The sequence below is a fragment of the Lissotriton helveticus genome, chromosome 10 (genome assembly GCF_964261635.1).
Source record: "Lissotriton helveticus chromosome 10, aLisHel1.1, whole genome shotgun sequence".
Lineage (NCBI taxonomy): Eukaryota > Metazoa > Chordata > Amphibia > Caudata > Salamandridae > Lissotriton > Lissotriton helveticus.
This window is the reverse complement of record NC_136071.1, coordinates 748,401,289-748,422,386: the sequence shown is the minus strand read 5'-3', so window position 1 is coordinate 748,422,386 and position 21,098 is coordinate 748,401,289. Positions and strand designations below refer to the sequence as shown.

The 21,098-nt window shown below is 45.1% G+C and overlaps 1 protein-coding gene across 2 annotated transcripts in view; it reads left to right on the top strand.

Annotated features, from left to right (window-relative positions):
- The first annotated feature begins 1,319 nt into the window (after positions 1-1,319).
- The window catches only part of PITRM1 (pitrilysin metallopeptidase 1), a 434,374-nt gene continuing 414,595 nt past the window's right edge, over positions 1,320-21,098 (top strand). For both annotated transcript variants that reach the window (XM_078663309.1, XM_078663308.1), the window contains exon 1: positions 1,320-1,497. In XM_078663309.1, the coding sequence (XP_078519435.1) occupies positions 1,451-1,497 (47 nt within the window). In that variant the 5' untranslated portion in view covers positions 1,320-1,450. The remainder of the gene's footprint in view (positions 1,498-21,098) is intronic.

The following is a 21,098-nucleotide window of genomic DNA, read 5'->3' as shown; positions in this document are numbered from 1 at the left end:
TAGTGATTAGAGTTATCTCTATATACATAGGGAAGGGATACGAATGGATATACCCTAAGAGTCACATAGGAATGGTAGAGCGTACAAAGGTCTACTGCATATACTAGTGATTACAGTTATCTCTATATACATAGATATACAAATAGTAGATTTTCGGAGGGAGGACGCAGTCACAACACCAAGGGAGGGTGGGAGGGATACAAGGGTATGGCGAAAAGGCAAATGTTTTCATGTGTTTCACCAGTGTAAATTAATCCGTGCATTTTTTTTAAAACACCCCCCTTTTTCTTTTAACCCCTTCACTGCGGCGGCTATTCCGCCGCAGTGCTAAGGGGGCGGGGCGGCCGCGCGGTGGCCGCATGCTGGTGACGGAACCGCTCCGTCACCAGCCGCGGTTGAGCTGTGCTCATGACGGAGCGGTTCCGTCACGGCCCCGCCCGCTCAATGGAACGTCCAGCACAGGTGCGGAATTCGCGCCGCGCAGGCGCGCCGAGCGGGCCGTGACGGAACCGCTCCATCATCAGCACAGCGCGACCGCAGCTGATGACGGAGTGGTTTCGTCACCAGCAGGGGAGGGGTTAAATAAACTTTCGCAGAAGCAGTGTTTTGCACAAAGGCATTATGCAAATGTGGGCCACTATTTTCTAGCTTGCCCAGGTGAATTTTTAATCCCAATCCGATCCTGGTCACAGCTGCCTGCCCTTGGATCGCCCATAAAATAACCCACATTTGCATAATTTTGTATGGAATACACCTGCAGCAATATTTTTCCCAAACAAAAGTTGTGTTGTGCATTTATTTATTTATGCATGCATACTCTGTGTGGGGAGTGTGGGGGGGGGGGGGGTGTTGCCAATAATGGGACTATGCTGCGCTGCCCTGTGCCATTAAAGTCGTAAATATGGCGCTGGTCGATTTGCCAAAGTCCAGCATATCATTTCATTTTTTTAGAAATAAAGCTACATTTGGGAAGTTACAACCTTCCAATTAAAATCAAAATTTCTATTTGTGCGGTGTATTTTTTTAATCATAAAGTATGTATTTGTTTGACGTATACTTGTGTCTATATATTTGTGTATTGTTTTGGGTTCCAGTATTGACTTGATAGTGGCCCACAGAAGTCAAAAGGATAAGAGCCCGTCCTCTAGGAGAAACAACCATTGCCGACATTAGGTCCTCTGTCTAGTTCCATGTTCTTTCTCCACCAGTCGCCTTATCTCTGTACGAACACATTTCTGGAGCTGCATACGGGAAGCTTGTCCAATCACAAGAAGAGCTCAGAAAGATTGTCCAATGAGGAGTGCGGATAGGGTGAGGTCGGGTTGTGTAATTGTTGCCGGTGTTTAGTCTGCGTGCTTGAATCGTGAAATCGAACTGGCGCCTGTCATCGGCGAAGAAGGGAGGAAGGGACGGCGGCTCAGCCTCCTTCAGTATCACGCCAAGACCTGCCATGATCCCCCTGGGTCGGTCGGCGCTGGAACGGTTGCGGCTTCTCCGGTGAGTGACAGCTATGGAGTTTGTAAAAATAGAGCATATTTAACTGTCCGGGAACTCAACTACCCTGTGTAGCCAAGGATGCAGTTATGAGACAAGTATAGGGCATACTTCCATTATCGGTTAACTCTTCAGCCGGAGGTTTGTAGGACAAAAAGGGACAATATCATTCGTCCCCTTACCTACATTGGTTGAGTGTTATGTCAGTAGGACAGTTGGGAAGGATAAAATATGCATATTGTTGGCTTAATCATTGACAGTCTCCTTCACAACTGCGGGGTTTTGGGCATGGTAGTTGATCTCGAAACGATAGCTTTGCTAATAGATAACGCTTTTTGTATTAGAGATGTACAAATAATGCATCTGATTTCGAATCACGAATGTGGCTATTGCAGGCAGGAGCGATTTGCATGCTGGGACATGTGGTTTCACATTTCTCTGTATTAACAGGGCTTAAAGGCTCCCTTATGCTTAGTTCCATTAGATGAAAAACACATAAGTCAGTCTACTCCAGGGCTCCAACTAGACCGGGTCTTCCCGGTGCTCGGCACTGGCTGTCATTAAAAATTGACATTGAAACGAGTCCCTCCAGAGTCTTCTGTTCGTGTCCTTGTCATAAAATAAACACTGGCCAAGAGGCACAGGAAATAATGTGGTTAGGTGGCTCACCAAATCCAAAGATGCACTTGAGTTGCTTCAAGTTTCGAAATGGGAAGAATTCTAAACGACAGTGTAAAAGTGTTTACAATTCCACACGTATATCTTTTTCAGCAATGAGCGTAAAACTGCATTGTAAAGGTGTCCGTGTAACCTGTGATTATTTCCTTTTCACTGATGATGCTGTTGTATTTTATTTTGTTCGTGCAACACATAAGTCTTGTACAATGCATACTGCGCGATCTGTGCGTAGACGTTTTTGACAGGGCATGATTGAGAGCTCTCAAGTTGAGCCTAAAGTCGGTGCAGGTTACTCACAGTGCCCATCACTGAGTCCTACCGGTGATCAGAATACATGCTCATCCAATCTTTGGCCTCTCCACAGAGTTGACATACGCAATGGTCATTTACCTATTAATCATGATTCTATGGCGAACTTCGTCAAAGACGGCTGCTGTCGAAATGCTGACGATGGCAAATAAAGAATAATATACAGGGCTTATCGGTGAGGAGTGGTATTTGTGTCTGAGGGAAAGGATGCATAAATGGAATATACAAGACAGTACATACAGCTAAAGAGATTGATAACGATGAAGAAGTTCAAGTTCGGAAATTTGTATAGCGCACTACTCACCCAGAGGGTCTCAAGGTGCTTGGGGGGGGGGAAGGAAAGGGGGGGGTGTAATTTACTTATCGAATATCCAAGTTTTAAGTTGCTTTCTGAAGGAGAGGTGGTTCTGTACAAGGCGGAGGTGGGTGGGGAGAGAATTCCAGGTTTTGGCCGCTAGGTAGGAGAAGGTTCTTCCTCCCATGGTGGATCTATGGATGCGCGGAATTGCGGCGAGAGCTTGATTGGATGATCGTAGTTGGCGGGTGGGGGTGTAGAAGGACAGTCGCGTGTTGAGGCATTCGGGTCCTAGGTCGTAGAGGGCTTTATGTGCGTGGGTGAGGAGACGGAACGTTATTCTCTTGTTGACGGGGAGCCAGTGGAGGTCTTTCAGGTGACCGGAAATGTGAGCTTGGCGGGGGATGTCCAGTATGAGTCTGGCTGAGGCGTTTTGGATGCGTTGGAGTTTTTTCTGTAGTTTGGCTGTGGTTCCAGCGTAGAGGGTGTTTCCGTAGTCCATTCGGCTTGTGACCAGTGCTTGGGTGACTGTCTTTCTTGTTTCGGTGGGGATCCAGCGTAAGATTTTTTTGAGCATGCGTAGGATGTTGAAGCATGAGGATGAGACGGCGTTGACTTGTTTGGTCATCGAGAGGGAGGAGTCCAGGATGAAGCCCAGGTTACGTGCTTGGTCCGTAGGTATGGGTGCGGTTCCCAGGGCTGGTGACCACCATGAATCGTCCCAGGCGGAGGGGGATGATCCTAAGATGAGGACTTCCGTTTTGTCCGAGTTTAGTTTAAGACGGCTGTTCTTCATCCATTCGGCTACTTCTTTCATTCCTTCGTGTAAGTTGGTTTTGGCGGTGTTAGGGTCTTTGGTGAGGGAGAGGATCAGCTGGGTGTCGTCTGCGTAGGAGATGATGTTGAGGTTGTGTTGGCGTGCGATGGATGCGAGGGGACTCGTGTATACGTTGAAGAGGGTGGGACTGAGTGATGATCCTTGTGGTACGCCGCAGATGACTTCGGTGGCCTCTGATCTAAAAGGGGGGAGGCGGACTCTCTGGGTTCTTCCGGCGAGGAACGAGATGATCCAGTCCAATGCTTTTCCTTGTATTCAGATGTTGCTGAGGCGTTGTATGAGGGTGCTATGACAGACTGTGTCGAAGGCTGCGGAGAGGTCAAGTAGGATGAGGGCAGCTGTTTCTCCGTTGTCCAGTAGTGTTCGAATGTCGTCTGTTGCTGCGATGAGGGCGGTCTCGGTGCTGTGTTTGGCTCGGAAGCCGGATTGTGAAGGGTCGAGGGATTTGTTGGTTTCGAGGAAGGCGGCGAGCTGACTGTTGACAGCTTTCTCAATCACTTTGGCAGGGAATGGGAGGAGCGATATGGGGCGGTAGTTCTTGAGTTCAGTGGGGTCTGCTGTGGGTTTCTTCAGAAGGGCGCTGAGTTCCGCATGTTTCCAGCTTTCCGGGAAGGTAGCGGAGTTGAGGGAGCAGTTGATGACGTCTCGGAGATGGGGTGCGATGATGGAGTCTGCTTTGTTGAAAATGTGGTGGGGACATGGGTCGGTTGGCGATCCTGAGTGGATGGAGTTCATCAGGCGGATGGTGTCTTCAGTGGAGATTGGGTTCCAGGCGAGGAGGTTGTTAGAGGGGGGGGTTGGTTCGGAGGTGGGTGGAGTGGATTGGTCTCCGTGCTGGTTTTCAAAGCTGTTATGTATGTCGGCGATTTTGTTGTAGAAAAAGGAGGCTAGGGAGTCGCAGAGGTCTTGGGAGGGAGTGATGTCGTTGGTGCCGGAGGTGGGGTTGGTAAATTCTTTGACGATGTTGAATAGTTCCTTGCTGTTGTGGGCGTTGTTGTCCAGTCGATCCTTGAATGCTGATTTCTTGGAGGAACGGATCAGTTGGTGGTGTTTGCGGGTTGCGTTCTTGAAGGTGGTCAGGATGTCAGTGGTTGGGTTTTTTCTCCAGGTTTTCTCGAGGGTGCGACATAACTTCTTGGATTTCTTAAGGTCGTCGTTGAACCAGGGGGCTTTTTTGCTACCTTGCTTGATTTGATGGTTTTTCAAGGGTGCTAGTTCGTCTGCGCTGTGGGTGATCCATTGCGTGAGGTTGGTGGCTGCTTGGTTTGGGTCTGATGGTTTGGCAGGAGGGTTTTGGTGAAGCGATGTGAAGAGCTGGTCGGTAGTAATTTTGTTCCAGTTTCTTCGGGGAATAGGTTGTGGGGGGTTGTGGGTCGTGGTCTTATTGTAGTTGAAGTGAACGCAGCTGTGGTCCGTCCAGTGGAGGGTTGTGGTGTGATTGAAGGAGATGTGCTTGCTGGAGGTGAAGATTGGATCGAGCGTGCGTCCGGCATAGTGGGTGGGGGTATTGACAAGTTGGTCGAGTCCGAGGTTGGCCAGGATGTCCAGAAGGGTGGTGGTGTTGGAGTCGTTTTTCTTTTCCAGGTGGTAGTTGAGGTCTCCCAGTAGATATAGTCCTCGGAGGGGAGGGCGTGTGGGCTGATGAAGTCCGTGATGTCATCGTTGAAATGTGTGCGGGGTTCTGGTGGTCTGTAGATGAGGGTGCCTCTGAGTGTGGTCTTGGGGTCTGTGTGGATCTGGAAGTGGAGGTGTTCGGCGGACGTGAGGTTGTCGTCGGTACTGGTCGTGATGCGGATGGTGTTTTTATGGATGATGGCGATGCCTCCTGTTTGGTTGGTGCGGTCCTTCCAGGTGTTATGTTATGTTATGTTATGTTACTATTTTTTTTTATATAGCGCGCAGCGACTCAAAAAGAGTATCCTGGCGCTTTCACAGCGAGACCTACAGAAAGTAACACAACACGACAATAAAAACAGCAGGAAATAAAATAAACCAAAAGGGGACCTATAAAGTAAACAACCACGTCTTGAGACCCTTCCTGAAGGCCAACAGACTAGTAGCGCCACGGAGTGACAGCGGCAAGGCGTTCCACAACTGGGGGGCGCGCAGACCAAAGGAGCGACCTCCGATGCGAGCTTTTTGGACGCGCGGTACAACCGCCAGAAACTGTGATTCTGATCTGAGCGCCCGGGCCGGATGATAAAAAGACAATCTCCTTTGGAGATACTTCGCCCCTCCAGAGTGTAAGGCCTTGAAGGTCAAAGTCAGCGTCTTAAAAATAATGGATGATCTTGTAGCCGTCCGGGATGGCTATGGCGATGTCGGGTGCTGATGAGGCGTTCATCCATGTTTCTGTAAGAAAGGCGACATCCGGTGATGTAGTGTCGAGTAGGTTCCAGAGTTCAATGGCGTGTCTGTGGACCGAGCCGGTGTTGAGTAGGATGCACTTTAGGTGGTTAGTGTCGGAGCTCTTGTTGGAGTCTGCGGATTTGGTGTGGGTCCTGATGCAGGCGAACTTGCAGGAGTGGCAGGTGAAGGGTCCATGGGTGTGTCATGGGGCGGCTTGGTAGCAGTCTGGGAGACGGCCCGGGTTGAGTGCCGAGAGGGTGACAGCGTCGTACTTTATGCGGGTGGAGTGGATTTTGCGGGGGACAGGTGGTCTGGCGCTGGGCGCGGTCCAGGCGTGGACGGGCTTACCTTTGGCGCAGCCGCTGCGCGTGGAGGCATCTGTCATATGTGGATAGTGGAGGGGGAGGGGCGAGGGAGGAGCAGCTGGGAGGCGGGAGCGGGGTGGAGATCCGGGCAGGGAGGCACGACAACAACAACAAGATGGCAGCAAGCCAAAATCGAAACAGGATTGGGGCACAGTCACAATAAACGCGATGCAAATGGCAGTGGCACTGGCACAATCAGGCACAAATGGATTCTACAGGCAGCACAGCACAATTGAAAAGAATGTTAAAGTGCACTTTGGCAATCTAGCGCTACAATATAATTATGATTAGCAATTAATAAACAATCAGGCAATCTAGCACTACGATATAATTGTGATAATCAATCAGGCAATAGCAATTGTGGGAGCAAGGCGAGGTAGCAGACAGCAGTATGGCGGTATAGCGCTACGATACCAGGCGGCAGGTAGAGCAGGGAGCAGCGTGAGGAGCGGCCGCTTCTGATGGGATCAGGGCGCTGATCAAGGAGCTGAACTGTGTGATAAACAGATGAAGCGGCTTCAGAAAGGGAGAAGTGGGATAAAAAGGGCATAATTATGGCAAAGGTAAGTAAAGAGGAAAGCAGGAGCGACTGAAACATTTATTAGGACACTGTTTTAAGCAGACCTTTGTATTATTAAATTCCCAGTCTCGTACGTTCAGATTTTATTCACAATCTAATATTTTCAGAATTGTAACATATTCAATTAGATTAGTAACAATATTGTTGTTACTCATTTATCCGCCATGAAATCAAAATCACTGGTAACGACTACTGGCAAACTCAATAGGTCTGACTTGTTTAGGTCTGTGCTTTTGTTATTGGCTAATACGTTTGGCTACTTGAATATAGGATTCATGGGCACCCATATACTGGTGAGGTGTCGTGATGTGTCAGGCCAAGGATTTTAGTTCACATGTTTTGTTAGACCATGTCCTTAACTGCATATGCCAAGACTTTTGTGAAGGAGTCCTAATTTCTCTTCTTTTCCTGTGCCACTTTTATACTTCCATCTTTTAATCCCATTAAAGCACTTTTATACCCCGGAGGGGGGTAGCTTTGTGGCACTGTTACTCTTGCATTGTGCTGTGCATCAGTGTGTCTGCTGTAGGGCGTAGTGTGTGCGATTCACACGTTTCATTACATACAATCTTTTCAAGTAAACGTTGCAAAGTCATCAGTGTACAAAGCATTCTTCCTGGTTATGTGATGATGACCCATGATCACATTTTCACCAAGTATTCTTTCGTAAAATAATATCTCATTGTTCATGGCTCCCATAAGTTAGTGAAACAGAGCAGTGTTTGGGTGTAAAATATTTGAGCTAGTATTTGCGTTTTGAAAGCGAGATGTCAGCCGGGATTTCAAGTGTAAGCATCTCCGCCCTACGGGTAGAAACAGATGCTTAGGTTACTTTTGACATAGATATAATCGGAATTACATTTTAATGTAATGTGGCGGGAGCGGTAATGCTTAGATTAGTTAGTGGTATTCTGTGCATTCTGTCTAATTGAGAGGAATCATAAGTATTGTTTTCATGCCACTCCAGCACGCAACTTCATGACCTTTCACTTTATGTGGGGAAGTTTATGGCCTGAACCCTCCTTCTATCCTATGTGCCACTGGTATAAAACACCATATCATGTGCATTTGCTTGCTCGCTTAAGCAGTGCTCTTCTTAACTCTGCTGTCAAAGATAACAAGATCTTTTTAATGGTTTGACAACTTTCAGCCTATTTAGGTCAAGCCTACCAGACAGCACAGCTGCCTGGTGTCGCGTCCATGCCAATGGCCATATGTACCTCCGTAACGCACGTCTTAATTCTTCGGCATGCTACCATTAACTGAACGCAATACGTCATAGACTTTATTGACCACACCCAAGTACCTCCGAAGTAATTATGTAACATTGGAAGGAGTCCTTCGAGGACCACAAGGGTCCTCCTGCACTTGATCACAGAACACTAAATCTCCCCCTTTGTTAAATGAAAAGTACGGACAACATATATACATTAGAGATCCTCAATGAGTTGCAGAGGTGCTTGCATCAATCTTCCAAATCAAGTCGAACAAGTTGAAGGAGCTCCACTGTCATCTGCCATCATAGATTTAGACTCAGATGCTTGACTTGGGCAATCAGGTGGTCTTGTTTCACTTGTAAGTTCTGAAATTGTCGAACATAAAGACGGATGCTTGAAATGTAATGAGTTCTCTTAATGGACTTTCTGGGACGTTGAACGGTCCCCATATGTCCTTTACTTGCAATGACTCTCAATGGATAAGCATTCAACTGAGCATCAGTCTTGCATCTCTGTTTTTGTTTGACTAGGACCCAGTCTCCTCCTTCGAAATCGTGTCCCAAGCGCATCTGCACTTTACTGCATATGCCTTCATTTTGCTTTTGCGAGAAGTCTCTCTGACATGAATCTCGTTATTATCTTTTACTTGGCTCATGGTGCATTGTGATAGCTTTGTCCCAATGGCTCTCCCAAACAACAAGGTGGCAGGGCTTTCACCTGTTGTAGAATGGGGAGGTGACCGATGGGCACAAAGGCTGGACATAAGGCTGACTTGAGATTTATTCTTTTGAGTGCAGCGTGCGGAACCACTTTTTTCAGGTGTCCATAAATCGTTCAACAATGCTGTTTGGCTGTGGTCAGAGAGTTGTGCTTTTCTGATGCTTGACTTTCAAGCGACTACAAGTCCTTAAAGTCTTTGCTGCTGAAGGGTGTACCATTTTCGGTCTTGGGAATGGAGGGAACACCCCACACAGCAAAAATATCATCCAGCCTCTCGATGACTTTGTCATGGGTGGTCATTGATAAATCTTCCCCTAAGGGAAACAATGAGTACTCATCAGTACCTACCATGAGATGATGGTCATTGTTTAAGGGTCCAAAAAAATGTACTTCAATTTTCTCCCACGGTTGTTTAGGAAGGTCAGACGTGTTTATCGGATGCTGTGTTGTGGCGATAAGTAATTACACATGCTTTCAGTTCCTTCTCAAGGCGTTCATTAAGACGAGGAAATCATAATCTTTCTCTGATGACTCTTGGTGGCGACAATGCCACAATGTCCTTTGTGTGCTGGTTCCATGACTTGTTTCCTCAAGCTTGCAGGTATGACAATTCTCAAACTTTTTTTTTAAATACCTTTTTGCTTTACAGAACGTTCTTCCTACACATGTTTGATTTTTTTATATTCAACGTTATCTGTGAGAGGTAAAGTATGTTTTCTCCATAATTGCGTTGCAAGGATATCATCTAGTGCAGTGTTTCCCAAACTGTGGTCCGCGGACCCCCAGGGGTCCGTGACACATTCCCAGGGGGTCCGCAGGCTACCGTTTTAAAAGCACAGAAACGTTTCTTGTATAATTAGCAGCCTTCCAGCAACAATAAAAGTGTCAAGAGAATGCCAGTGATTAATGTAGCTGCTGGATCTGAGGAGAGTTTTGTTCAGTGGCAGCTTTGATTGAACTAATGTAGCACAGAGGGTTAATGTGCCTACTGCAAAGAACGTGTATTATGCATCTTAAAAAGCAGTATTTTATGTGCATAGGTTCGTGGTTACTGCTTTTGTCACAGATATTCTTTTGTTACTGTGCACTTCATAAGTGACAATCATAATCTAGCAGAGGGATCATCAAAGAGCTGCTTGCAAACTGCATGGTACCAGTTATTAACTTATATTTTTTCCCAGTAATTCATTATCCTGATGCTGCTAAAAAGATTTATTTGGGTGGAAATGCATTTTTAATGTTAAAGTCAGTGCTAGCCACTGTGTTATGTTCTGAATCCTGAGTTTGTGCTTTTCCAGACCAAGCACTCTTTAAACATTTTATATACACACTGATTTACATGTATGATTCAATGTCTCTATATGTGTGAGATGTAAAGTAATCGGACATCCTACAATGGTATGAGAGATGCTATAAAACAAATGAAATACATGTGACAGAGGGGCTATTACTTCAATATAAAATACCAAGTCCCAGATGTTCGATCTGTTTTTATGTGCGCAAACGGGTTAGCGAACCCGTTTATGCATGCAAAAACCTATTGAGCCATGTACATAGCCTATTTCGTGAGTCGCAATTTGTTTGAGACTCGCTAAATAGGTTTTGCTACTTGCTATTTGGAAGGGGCATTCCCTTCCAAATAGGGAGTCTCAAAACCATGTACAAATGTTTTGCGGTCACAAAACAGTCGCAATTACCACCTACTTCAAGTAGATGGTAATGCATTCGCAAATGGGAAGGAGTCTCCAAGGGACCCCTCCCCCTTTGCAAATGCATGCAAAATAATTTTTTAAGGGAAGGCAGTGGTCCCAGGGACCTCTGCCTGCCCTTAGAAAATGAAACGAAAACGTTTCATTTTCTTTTTTATTTTAAATGGATGGTAAACAGGCTGCATTTTTTTTTAAACTGCTTTATTTAAAACCGAGACATGGTGGCCTGCAGAGCCCAGCAGGCCACCCTCCCTGGGAGGGCTAGCATTCCCAATGGGCTCGCAAATTGCGAGAGGCTCATTAATATTAATGAACCTCGCAATTTGCGACCCCATTGGGAATCCCAAACAGTGTTAAACACACTGTTGTACATTTCATTTAGCGACTCCCAATTTGCCACTCGCAATGTGTCGCCAATTGCGAGGCGCTAAACGAAATAGTCGTACATCTGGCCCCAAAATCCTTAGTACTTTGAGTATTTGTTTTTGTGCACACGTGTGTATTTTTTCGAATTACTGTTTTAATTTTGAAATTTAACTCCTACAAATTGCTTGGGGGTCCCCGGCTTCCAGTGGTGACTCAATGGGGGTCCTCAGGAGTCAAAAGTTTGGGAACCACTGATCTAGTGTAAGCATCTCTCTTTCTGTCCTAGTAGCAGCAATGATTTGCTCAATGGATAAAGCTGCGGGGGTGCTAGAATTTACTATGAAATTGATATGTGCTTCAGCTGCTTTAGAAGTTGCACAGTGACACTGTAATAGCACTTGTGAGAAGTAATCTGTAGGGTTTTAATCCTTCCCCGGTTTATGCACAAAAGTGTAATCATACTCTGACACTTGCACACCCCACCTCTCGATGCGAGGGGGTATTTTGGCTTTTGAATTTCTGAAAATGATTAGCAACCCCTGGTAGTCAGTGACAAGGGTGAAATGCTTTCCCTACAGAAACACATGAAAATGTTCACAGGCTCTCTTTCTGGCTGAGAATAGGCATATTCAATCTGAGATAGACTTCTGCCGGCATAAGCCACAATGGGGCACATGCATCAAGGTAAATTGCATTCGCAAACGGTGCGAATCACAAAATTCGGCCGTTTGCGAATGCAATTTCCTTTTTTGGGATGCATCATGTTTTTTTATTTTTTCGCAATTTAAGGAATCGCTATTATGTTGCGTTTTCTTAAATTGCGATTGCATTGCAATTTCTTAAATGCAATGCATCACACTTTAGAAATTGTGAATTCGCAAATAGGGAGAGGTAAATTACCATGAAATTCACCTTCATGGTAATTTACGAAAACTTTGAAAAATGCACTTTTGTGCATTTTTCAAAGTTTCATTTTACACACACACATGCCCTTGGTGCATGTGTGTGTGAACAATGTTCTTAAAGTTAAATTTCAGGGGTGCAGGGGGGGTCCTTTGGACTCCCCCTTGCACCCTTGAAATAGCATTCTCATTTTGCGATTCCTTAACACCTTGGCTGCTGCAGGGTTTTCCCCTCCTGCGCTGAGCTTTGATGTTTCCCATTATACATGACGAGCTGACCTTGTCATGAGCACAGCTCCAGTGTGCCTCATGACGAGTTCACCTTGTCATTAGCATGGAAAAGGTTAATTGTGAATCGCAAAATGAGAATGGCTTCCCATTCATTCCTATGGGCCTCTAGGCCCATAGGAATCAATGGGAAGGGATTCCTTAATTGCGATTAGCAAATTGTGAATCTCAATTAAGGAAATTTAAGAAATCGCAAAAAAAATTGCGCTTTCTTGATGCATAGCCGTTTGCGATTTTCTTAGTTGCGATTCCTTAATTTTCGCAATTAAGAAATCGCAAACGGCAACAATGATGTATGTGGCCGAATGTTTCTCTAAGGATTTGGATGTCCATTGTGTTGAGCAAGGATCGCAGTATGTAACTTTGGATAAAAAAAGGCCATTTCAGTTGCATTTTCAATTGAATGTTTGATTTTCTTGAAGCATTGGCCACATTCAGAGGACCGCTGGAAGGGACTATTCCTTTTTGTAAACTCTTAATGTGAAATTTGCTGTGGCAGCATCACAAATGTATCCGGAGCAGTAGCTGGCCATGCCTAAGAAAGATTGGTTTAACAACAAGGGGTGGTGATGGACAGAGTTTCTGAATTAAGCAGAATACTCTCACCCAGTCAAGAGATCAGGGCTAGATCCAACACCGTTTTTTAGCTCACTGCACCATCCCAGTTCAGAACCTGGCTATATGCAAATTAGTCTGTTCCTGTCCCAGTGCATGATGGGAACAGGGCAAACCAAACTACCAAGCGCCTGTCCCAGTGCATGATGGGAACAGGGCAAACCAAACTACCAAGCCAATTCTTACACTGGGAAGGAAACAAGCTTCCGGGGACCGGTTTCTGGCATTTCAGCCGTCGTCGGCCCGGCTTGCTTGAATCCTGATGGTGCAATGAGCAAGGGACTCACATCTTGCTCACTGCTCCATCAGGATTCAAGCAAGCCGGGCCACGACGGCTGAAATGCCAGAAACCGGTCCCCGGAAGCTTGTCTCCTTTCTGGTGAAGAATTGGCTTGGTAGTTTGGTCTGCCCTGTTCCCATGATGCACTGGGCCAGGGACAGACTAATTTGCATATAGCCAGGTTCTGAGCTGGGATGGGGCAGTGAGCTAAATAACGGTGATGGATCAAGCCCTGATCTTTGGACTGGGTAAGAGTGGTCTGCTTAATTCAGACACTCTGTTCATCACCACCCCCTTTTCTGAATCGTTTTTGGCCACTATAGGTGTGGCAGGGTATACTCAGACATGAGTCCCTTGCTCACTGCTCCATCAGGATTCAAGCAAGCCGGGCCGACGACGGCTGAAATGCCAGAAACCGGTCCCCGGAAGCTTGTCTCCTTTCTGGTGAAGAATTGGCTTGGTAGTTTGGTCTGCCCTGTTCCCATGATGCACTGGGCCAGGGACAGACTAATTTGCATATAGCCAGGTTCTGAGCTGGGATGGGGCAGTGAGCTAAATAACGGTGATGGATCAAGCCCTGATCTTTGGACTGGGTAAGAGTGGTCTGCTTAATTCAGACACTCTGTTCATCACCACCCCCTTTTCTGAATCGTAAGAAGGATTGGAGCATGGTTACATCCTGAGGGGGACAGGTGGATGACAATGCTTGTACATTTTCAGGGTCAGGAGTCCTTCCTCCTTCAGAGAAAATATGCCCAAATAATTTGAGTTTGGTTTTGTGAAACTTGCACTTTTTTGCATTAAGAACTGCATCTACGATTCAACGGCATACTTGTGTTAGAGCTTTGTCATACTCCTTTAGTGTGGCCCCAAACACTATTATATCATCACTGTAGTTAAAAGCTTGTGTGACAAGTTGAATTATTCAGTGAATGATCTCCCGAAAGATTTCTGCGGCCGACAACACACCAAAGCCGAGTCTTTTATATCTGAACAAACCAACATGGGTTGGAAAAGTAGTAATAGACCTACAGTTCTCTCCAAATCGAGTTGATGGTATGCTTTGGTCAAATCAAGATGGGAGAAGACTTTGGCACCATTAAGCTGTGTAAGCACGCCTATGTGTGGACAAGGTGTCTTTCTCTCTCGATTGCTTTGTTGGCCTGGCGCATATCAATACAAATGCCCGCTTCACTTCCACTGTCATTTTTTGACACTACCACTATGGGCGAAACCCATGATGTCATGCTTTAATAATTCCTCTAGTTCTTTCTCAATGGCCCTCTGTAAATGAAAAGCAATCAGATGGTATCACTGAGCAACAGGACAAATGTCATAATTAATGTGAAGTTGCACCTTGATTGTCTTAAGTTTCCCTAGTCCATGAAACAACAACGGGAAATTACTTACTATTTCAGAATGCGTATTGAGGTTGTAATTGATTAAGATCAGTCCCATGTCAGCAGCAATTCTGAAACTGAGTAAACGACGTAGCTTGGAGGTCATGAATTGCTGCTTGTCCTGCCATTTTCTTGTGCCTCATGGTTGCTACGAATGACCCTCGTCTTTGTAATGGCGTAGAAGCAGCCCATGTGTACACCTTTTGTTTTCGATGGCATTAGGTGTGGTACCGGAGACAATTTGTTGTATTTTTCTGCCAGCATGGTATTGATCAATGCACCACTGTCTATGATAACATTTATAGGGCAGCCATTCACCTTTTAGCGTGATATTAGGGCAATTACCAAATGAGTTTGGTAACTTTACTTGGCGATCTCTCTTTGACTTGTGTATTCCTTTGCAAGCAGCCAGTTCTACAGGGTCATCCCTTTCTGCGGTCGACATCACCATTGAAAGTCCAACTTCTTCGCTGTCACTCAATGATGACGTTGAAGAGCCTATGGAAGATGAATTTGGTGACTATCGACTTTGTTTAGTCTCTATTTGCCTCAGTTGATGATGCGGTTTGGCCTTATGGTGTGTCTTGAATGCTTCTGGAACTTTCTGGCACCCATTTTCTCTTCTTCTTGCAAACCGATGAAATGGGTTTCCTTCCCACAGCCTTTACAAATCTGTCCAATGGCAAGAGATTTACCTTCCGAATCCGCATTCAAAACACTTTTTTTTAATTATACTCTGAGACCTTGTCTTATGGGCCTCCACTTTGTGTTTCAGCTTACTTTTCATGGTCAATGCGGATTCATTCTGGGCTGTTCAGCTTCCATATCAGCAGCCCTTGGATCTGCATGTTCCTCAGCTCTTGCAGCCATGAGTTCCTTTTCTAGACTGAGTGTCTTCCTCAGCATGCATCGCCTGAATGAATCAGTGTGGCAACCATTGATGACTCTGAGACAAATGGCTTCTTCTTCATTGAATTCACTGAACATGCAGTGCTTGATGATGGTATAGAGACTTTCGACCAACTCGGCCATCGTTTCACCAGCTAGCTGTCTTGCCTGGTTGAAAATGTACCTTTCGTAGTCTACATTCAGCATTGGATTGAACTTGGCTTCCAATGTGTTTTTAAAAAAAAAACATTTTTATAAAACGGTGCAATTCTTCATTAGCTTGTGGTATTCACTTTTTTCACTTCCATTCCATCACCTCCAAGGTTCTGTAAGTAGTTGATCTTTTTTTCATCTACTTCTACAGCATCTATGAAGTCATCAAATGTTTCGATCCACACATAACTTGTGTTGGGACTTCCCGGCGTTGAGAGTATATGCTGTCTTGATGATGGTTGCTGCTTACTTAGACCTGTTCCTTCTGTAAACATTAGCTGTGTGCTTACATCTTGGTCATCGCGCCCAGGCTGCTGTGGTATGGCATCATCTTTCTTGGCGCATGTTCGTCACTGCTCTCAACTTTGTGCATCATACCTGGTTGTCGTTTCCTTCAGCGATTTCCCGCACCTGGCTGTCGCGGTATTTAGCACTTCGTACCTTGCTTTCGCTGCCTTTTAACTTTTTGCTATGTATGGTCATTTGGCGCTCTGTTATGCTGTGGCACAGTACCTCTTCTTTCAGCATAACCAGTAGCCTCTGCCGGGCTTTCTGACTGTGCTCCTCTAGAGGGCCTTCACCTTCTTCAAGAGCCTTGCAGGAGCTAGAGCTGTGCTTTGACTCCACATACCCCAACCGTAGATTGCTCATGCGTACCACGTGCACCCCAAAAAACAGTTTGCTAGACCGCTGCAAACTCAGGGGTCACAGTCTTGTTTATTCGTGGCATGTATCCTCTACTCTTCCCCAGTTGCCGCTTCCACCCCAGCTCTGGAGCATGCAAATGACCACACCACACACGGAGCTCTAATACACGTCATTTTCTTCCCATGCCACCTTTAACTAAACGCAGTACACCATAGACTATATTGACGACATCCAGACACATCCAAGTACCTCCTAAGTGATTGCTTAACATTGTAAGGAGTCCATCGAGGACCACAAGGGTCCTGCTGCACATGATCATACCCCACTACAGCTGCTTGCACAAGGCATATTGTGGTTTTACCAAGAACTTAAAGGGGCTTGCAGTCTGTCCATTCTTTAACTATACTGCCACTTTAATTGTCCTTCTTATTCGATGGTTTGCCTTGACCATCTTGTGTTTGTCTCATCCCTGGAGCATTGTGAATGTACTTGTCCTCCCACTGCTCACTTTTAGGGAACATGTTTTTTCTGTTGTCTTAGGCACTCCATTATAGTGCATGTGTTTTCCAGTTGTCTCTCTATTGTGCTTCTCTTCCCCGTGCTCTGAGTTGCTCTCTTGCCAGTGTGAATTTCCCCTGCCCCACTCTGTTATGCACTCTACCACATGTTGCTTTCTTGCCAATGTGATTCCCCCCCACAGCTCTATGTTGCTCCCTTGCTCTTTTGCTTCTCTCCCTTAGTTATGCTCTCTATGTTGCTGCTCCCTGTTACTTCCTCCCACTTGCGCCCCGTTACTTTCACCCTCTCACCCCCTATTGCTTTCACCCACTGCGCCTGTGTTGATTTCAGCCCCCCATGTAAGCTTCCCCATGTTGATTCACTTTACATGCCTTTAATAGTAAACTCTTTTGCAAGTTTTTTCCTTTTTATTTATCGACCCAACTCGAATCAGTAAGTTAAAAAAAAAAACACAAAAAAAAGATTTTGCGTCTTCTTATAGGTACCTGCAAAACAAGTATCTTCAAAGGCAATGCTTTAGCAATGCTTGTTTTATTAGTCCTTGTCCTTGGTATGGAGTTGAGAGATGGTGCTGTCACATTTATCACTCACTGGTAGTTTTATTAGATGTTCCCACCATACCCTGATGCCATGTAATATTTTTCTTCTGATCCCCTTATTGGCAGTAGCTTTTATAGAAGCAGGAAGATGGCCATCAATGAATCGAAAATTGAGGTGTGTACCTTGCTGGTAACATTTGCGGACACTTTCATAAATCCAACCACACTGTCTCCAGCTCCTTTCCTAGTCCAGTGTTTTGGCTACAAACACGGACAGTGCATGCCTCATTCAGTGTGAAGTATTCCCTTCTGAAATATGCACATTTCTGAATATTAAGATAATTAATTGCCCACAGAAACCCCCTTCCTAGCATCTGTGTCTTATCTGTATGGAATTAGAGGCCAACAAAACCAATGCTCCATTCTAGCCCTTAAAAATTAAAAGTTCCTACTCTCACTGGCTGAAGGTGGATATTGGTGCTACGATTGAAGTGAATGAATGGGAAACTAGTTTCACAGAATTTCTTTAGAGGATAAGTATCTTGTATGAGGCATTTATTTATTTATTTATTTATTTATTTATTTATAGAGTTTTGTATAGCGCGGACAAGACCCGTGGGTATCAGAGCGCTTCACATGTAGTATAAATTACAGACATTATGGAGACAATTGTAACAACAGATATATATGACGTATAAGGCGATAAGCTGTAAGGGAGATTATAAGTAAGAGTTCTTCAGCCTATCCAATTAGTATTAGGAGGTGCGTGAGGTAGGGTTATATAGCATAACAGTGCAAATAACATGTGTAAATAGCATTAAGGAGTAAAAAGTGTTGCCATGTATCTGGGATCCTAGGCAATAAAACAAAGTGAGGTAGAGGGTATATAGTATTGTCTGTGAGTTACAGATATCAGATCACATAGGTTTGAGGTAGTAGTAAAGTGTGTGGCCAAAGTTTAAACATGAGATCAGTCAGTTGACAGATAATTGATCTTCAGGATGTTCTAGTCGAGGCCGACTCTCTTTGGCGTAGGTATTCTCATCAGTAATCAGTACGCTTTTCTATGAAAGGTATTTGCTCATCATGTGGTTCTTCAGTTCACGTTTGAATGTTATCGGATTTTTAATCTTCCTGATGTTCGGAGGTATTGAATTCCAGACTCTGGGGGCGGCTCCAGAGAACGCTCGGTCGTAGGTCTTTTTCTTACGGAAAAAGGCAGGCCTCAGTAGCAGTTCTTTAGCGCTTCTAGTTGGTCTGTTGCCTCCTGATAGCTTAATTTTCTTGGCAAGGTATCTCGGCGTGTTGTAGTGAACTGCTCTGTGGGTAATACAAGCCATCTTCATTTGAATTCTGGCCTCATAGGGTAGCCAGTTTAGTGTTTTCAGGTGAGGAGATATGTGATCGAATTTCCTCGATCCCGTGATCAGTCTTGCCGATGCATTGAGACAGGCTTTTAGTGGTGCTGTGGAAGTTTTCGGTAGACCCGCTAACGTGGTGCAACCGTATTCAATCCTCGAAATAACTAGGGATTGTACAGCCAGTTTTAGGTCTGCCTTTGAGATGTACGGTTTCAGTTTTCTTAAATAGTTCAGATGGAAACGGGCACTCTTGGCCATTGAGTTTATGTGGTCTTTCATGTCAAGGTTCTCATCTAAGGTAATTCCAAGTGATTTTGCTGAATTAACTAGGGTCGGGGTGCAATTCAGCGCGGTCACCAGTTTCGTCAATTCCTTTACCTCGGGACGGTTCTTCGTCGGTGAAATTAACAAGAATTCTGTTTTATGGGCATTTAGTTTCAAATGGTTCGAGGTTAACCACTGTAGAGCTCTCTTTAGTGTCTTGTTCATTAGGTCAATGTCTGCAAGGGAGGCGATCTTTATGTATATTTGCGTGTCATCTGCATACATGTGATAGGGTATCTGTGATTCCCGAAGGATCTCCGTGAGGGGTTCAACATATAAGTTGAATAGATCTGGGGATAACGTTGAACCTGGTGGGACCCCGACGGCAGTAGGACAAGGGGAAGAGGTTGCTTGATTGACCAGGAAACGTTGAGTCCTATTCTGCAAGAAAGATTTAAACCATTTCAGCACATTTCCCGACAAACCCATCCTTTCTTGAAGCCTGGTCATCAGCATTTCATGATTTACCGTGTCAAATGCAGATGACAGGTCTAGGAGAATCAGTAGGCATGCTTGATTTCTGTCTAGGGCTTGTAGGGCGTCGTCCACGATATGCAGGATCGCAGTTTCAGTACTATGCCCAGCTCTGAATCCCGATTGGCAATCATCTAGTAATGAGAACTTAGCGATGTGTTGACTCAGTTGGCCTTGTACGCATTTCTCAATAAGTTTGGCCAGTAAAGGTATGTTGGTCACTGGTCAATAGTTGTTCGGGTCTGTTGCATCCGCTGTCGGTTTTTTGATGATGGGCACAACCTGGCCTGTTTTTTAGGCAGTCAGGCAGGGTCCCTTGTGCAAGTGAGGCATTTATTATCTCGGTCCAGATCGGAACTAGGGTGTGGCTAATTTCTCTTACGTACTTTGCCGGTAGAGGGTCTTGATAGTGGTTATTCGGTCTGATTTCCGTTAGCGTTTTGGCGATCTTTTCTTGGTCATAAAATTCAAATGTGTCCCAATTTGCCTTATTTTTTGTTTGGGGGCTCTCTATTGACTCATTGGCCTCTTTTGTAGGTGAGGTAAGGGTCGAGATGTTAATCGCGGCCGTTGAGAGCTCCACTTCAAGCAATTTTGTTTTCTCCGTGAAAAATGTAGAGAATTCCTCACAACTTAAGGGAGTTTTTGGATTCTCGTGAACTGTTTTAGCTAGTTTATTCGACTGTTGTTTCAAAATCTCAAAGAGTTTCCGAGGTCTGTTTGAGGCATTGTCAAGTTCAGCTTTTATAAAATCTTTTTTAGATTTAATTATCTTTTTGTTATATTGGCTTCTGGTATTCCTGAGGGCTATCAGCTCGGGAGAGGAGGGATGTTGCCTCCATTTCCTTTCGACCATTCTCAATTTGCGCCTGTCCTCATTCAGTGACTCACTGAACCAAGGATTTTTAGGTTTCTCTGATACTCTTTTCAGTGTCTGTGGCATGGTGTCATTGACGATGTTTCCTATTGAGGTTAAGTAGTGCTCCGTTTGCTCGCTGACATTCAGACTGTTGTTTGGTGGCTTCAAGACTTTCTCACATCTTTCAATCAATAGTTCAATATTAGCCTCTTTTGTGTCTCGGACCAGTTTTTTGACCTTGCGGGGTTGTATGGTCCTGCCCTTTTTCATTGTGGGTATCGCAAAAGTTATGGCGTGATGGTCGGACCAATCACACGGGTCAATAGCGAGAATTGAGGTCTCTTTATTCCTTGAGATAATCCAGTCTAAGGTCCCTCCTTGTGAGTGAGTGGGATGTGTGCAAGCTTGTGTAAGGTTTAGCTCGATGAGGAAATCTTTAAGTGAGTTAACTAGTTTGTCATTGCCGTCCTCCCAGTGGAGGTTAAAGTCACCTAGGAATACATTGTGGGCATCAGGGTTAGAGTTGGCTGTTATGATCTCCATGAGATGCTCTGTGAACTTTGCATTATCTCCAGGAGGGTGGTAGAACGCATGCATGTTGCATCTTTGGTTGTTTGTTGATCTTATATTAAGACCAAGGTATTCACAAGACTCTAGGGGGTCAGATTGGAATTGGCTGACCTCAATCTCTGACCTGTGGATGCAAGCTATACCTCCTCCCACTTTCTTAGGTCTGTCTAATCTGACAATATTATATTGTGGTGGAACTAGGAGATCTATATTAGGTGAAGATGATTCACTGAGCCAAGTTTCAGTGAGGAAGGCCAGGTCGATTTCCTTGTTGATGATGAGAGCAGCTATGTCAGAT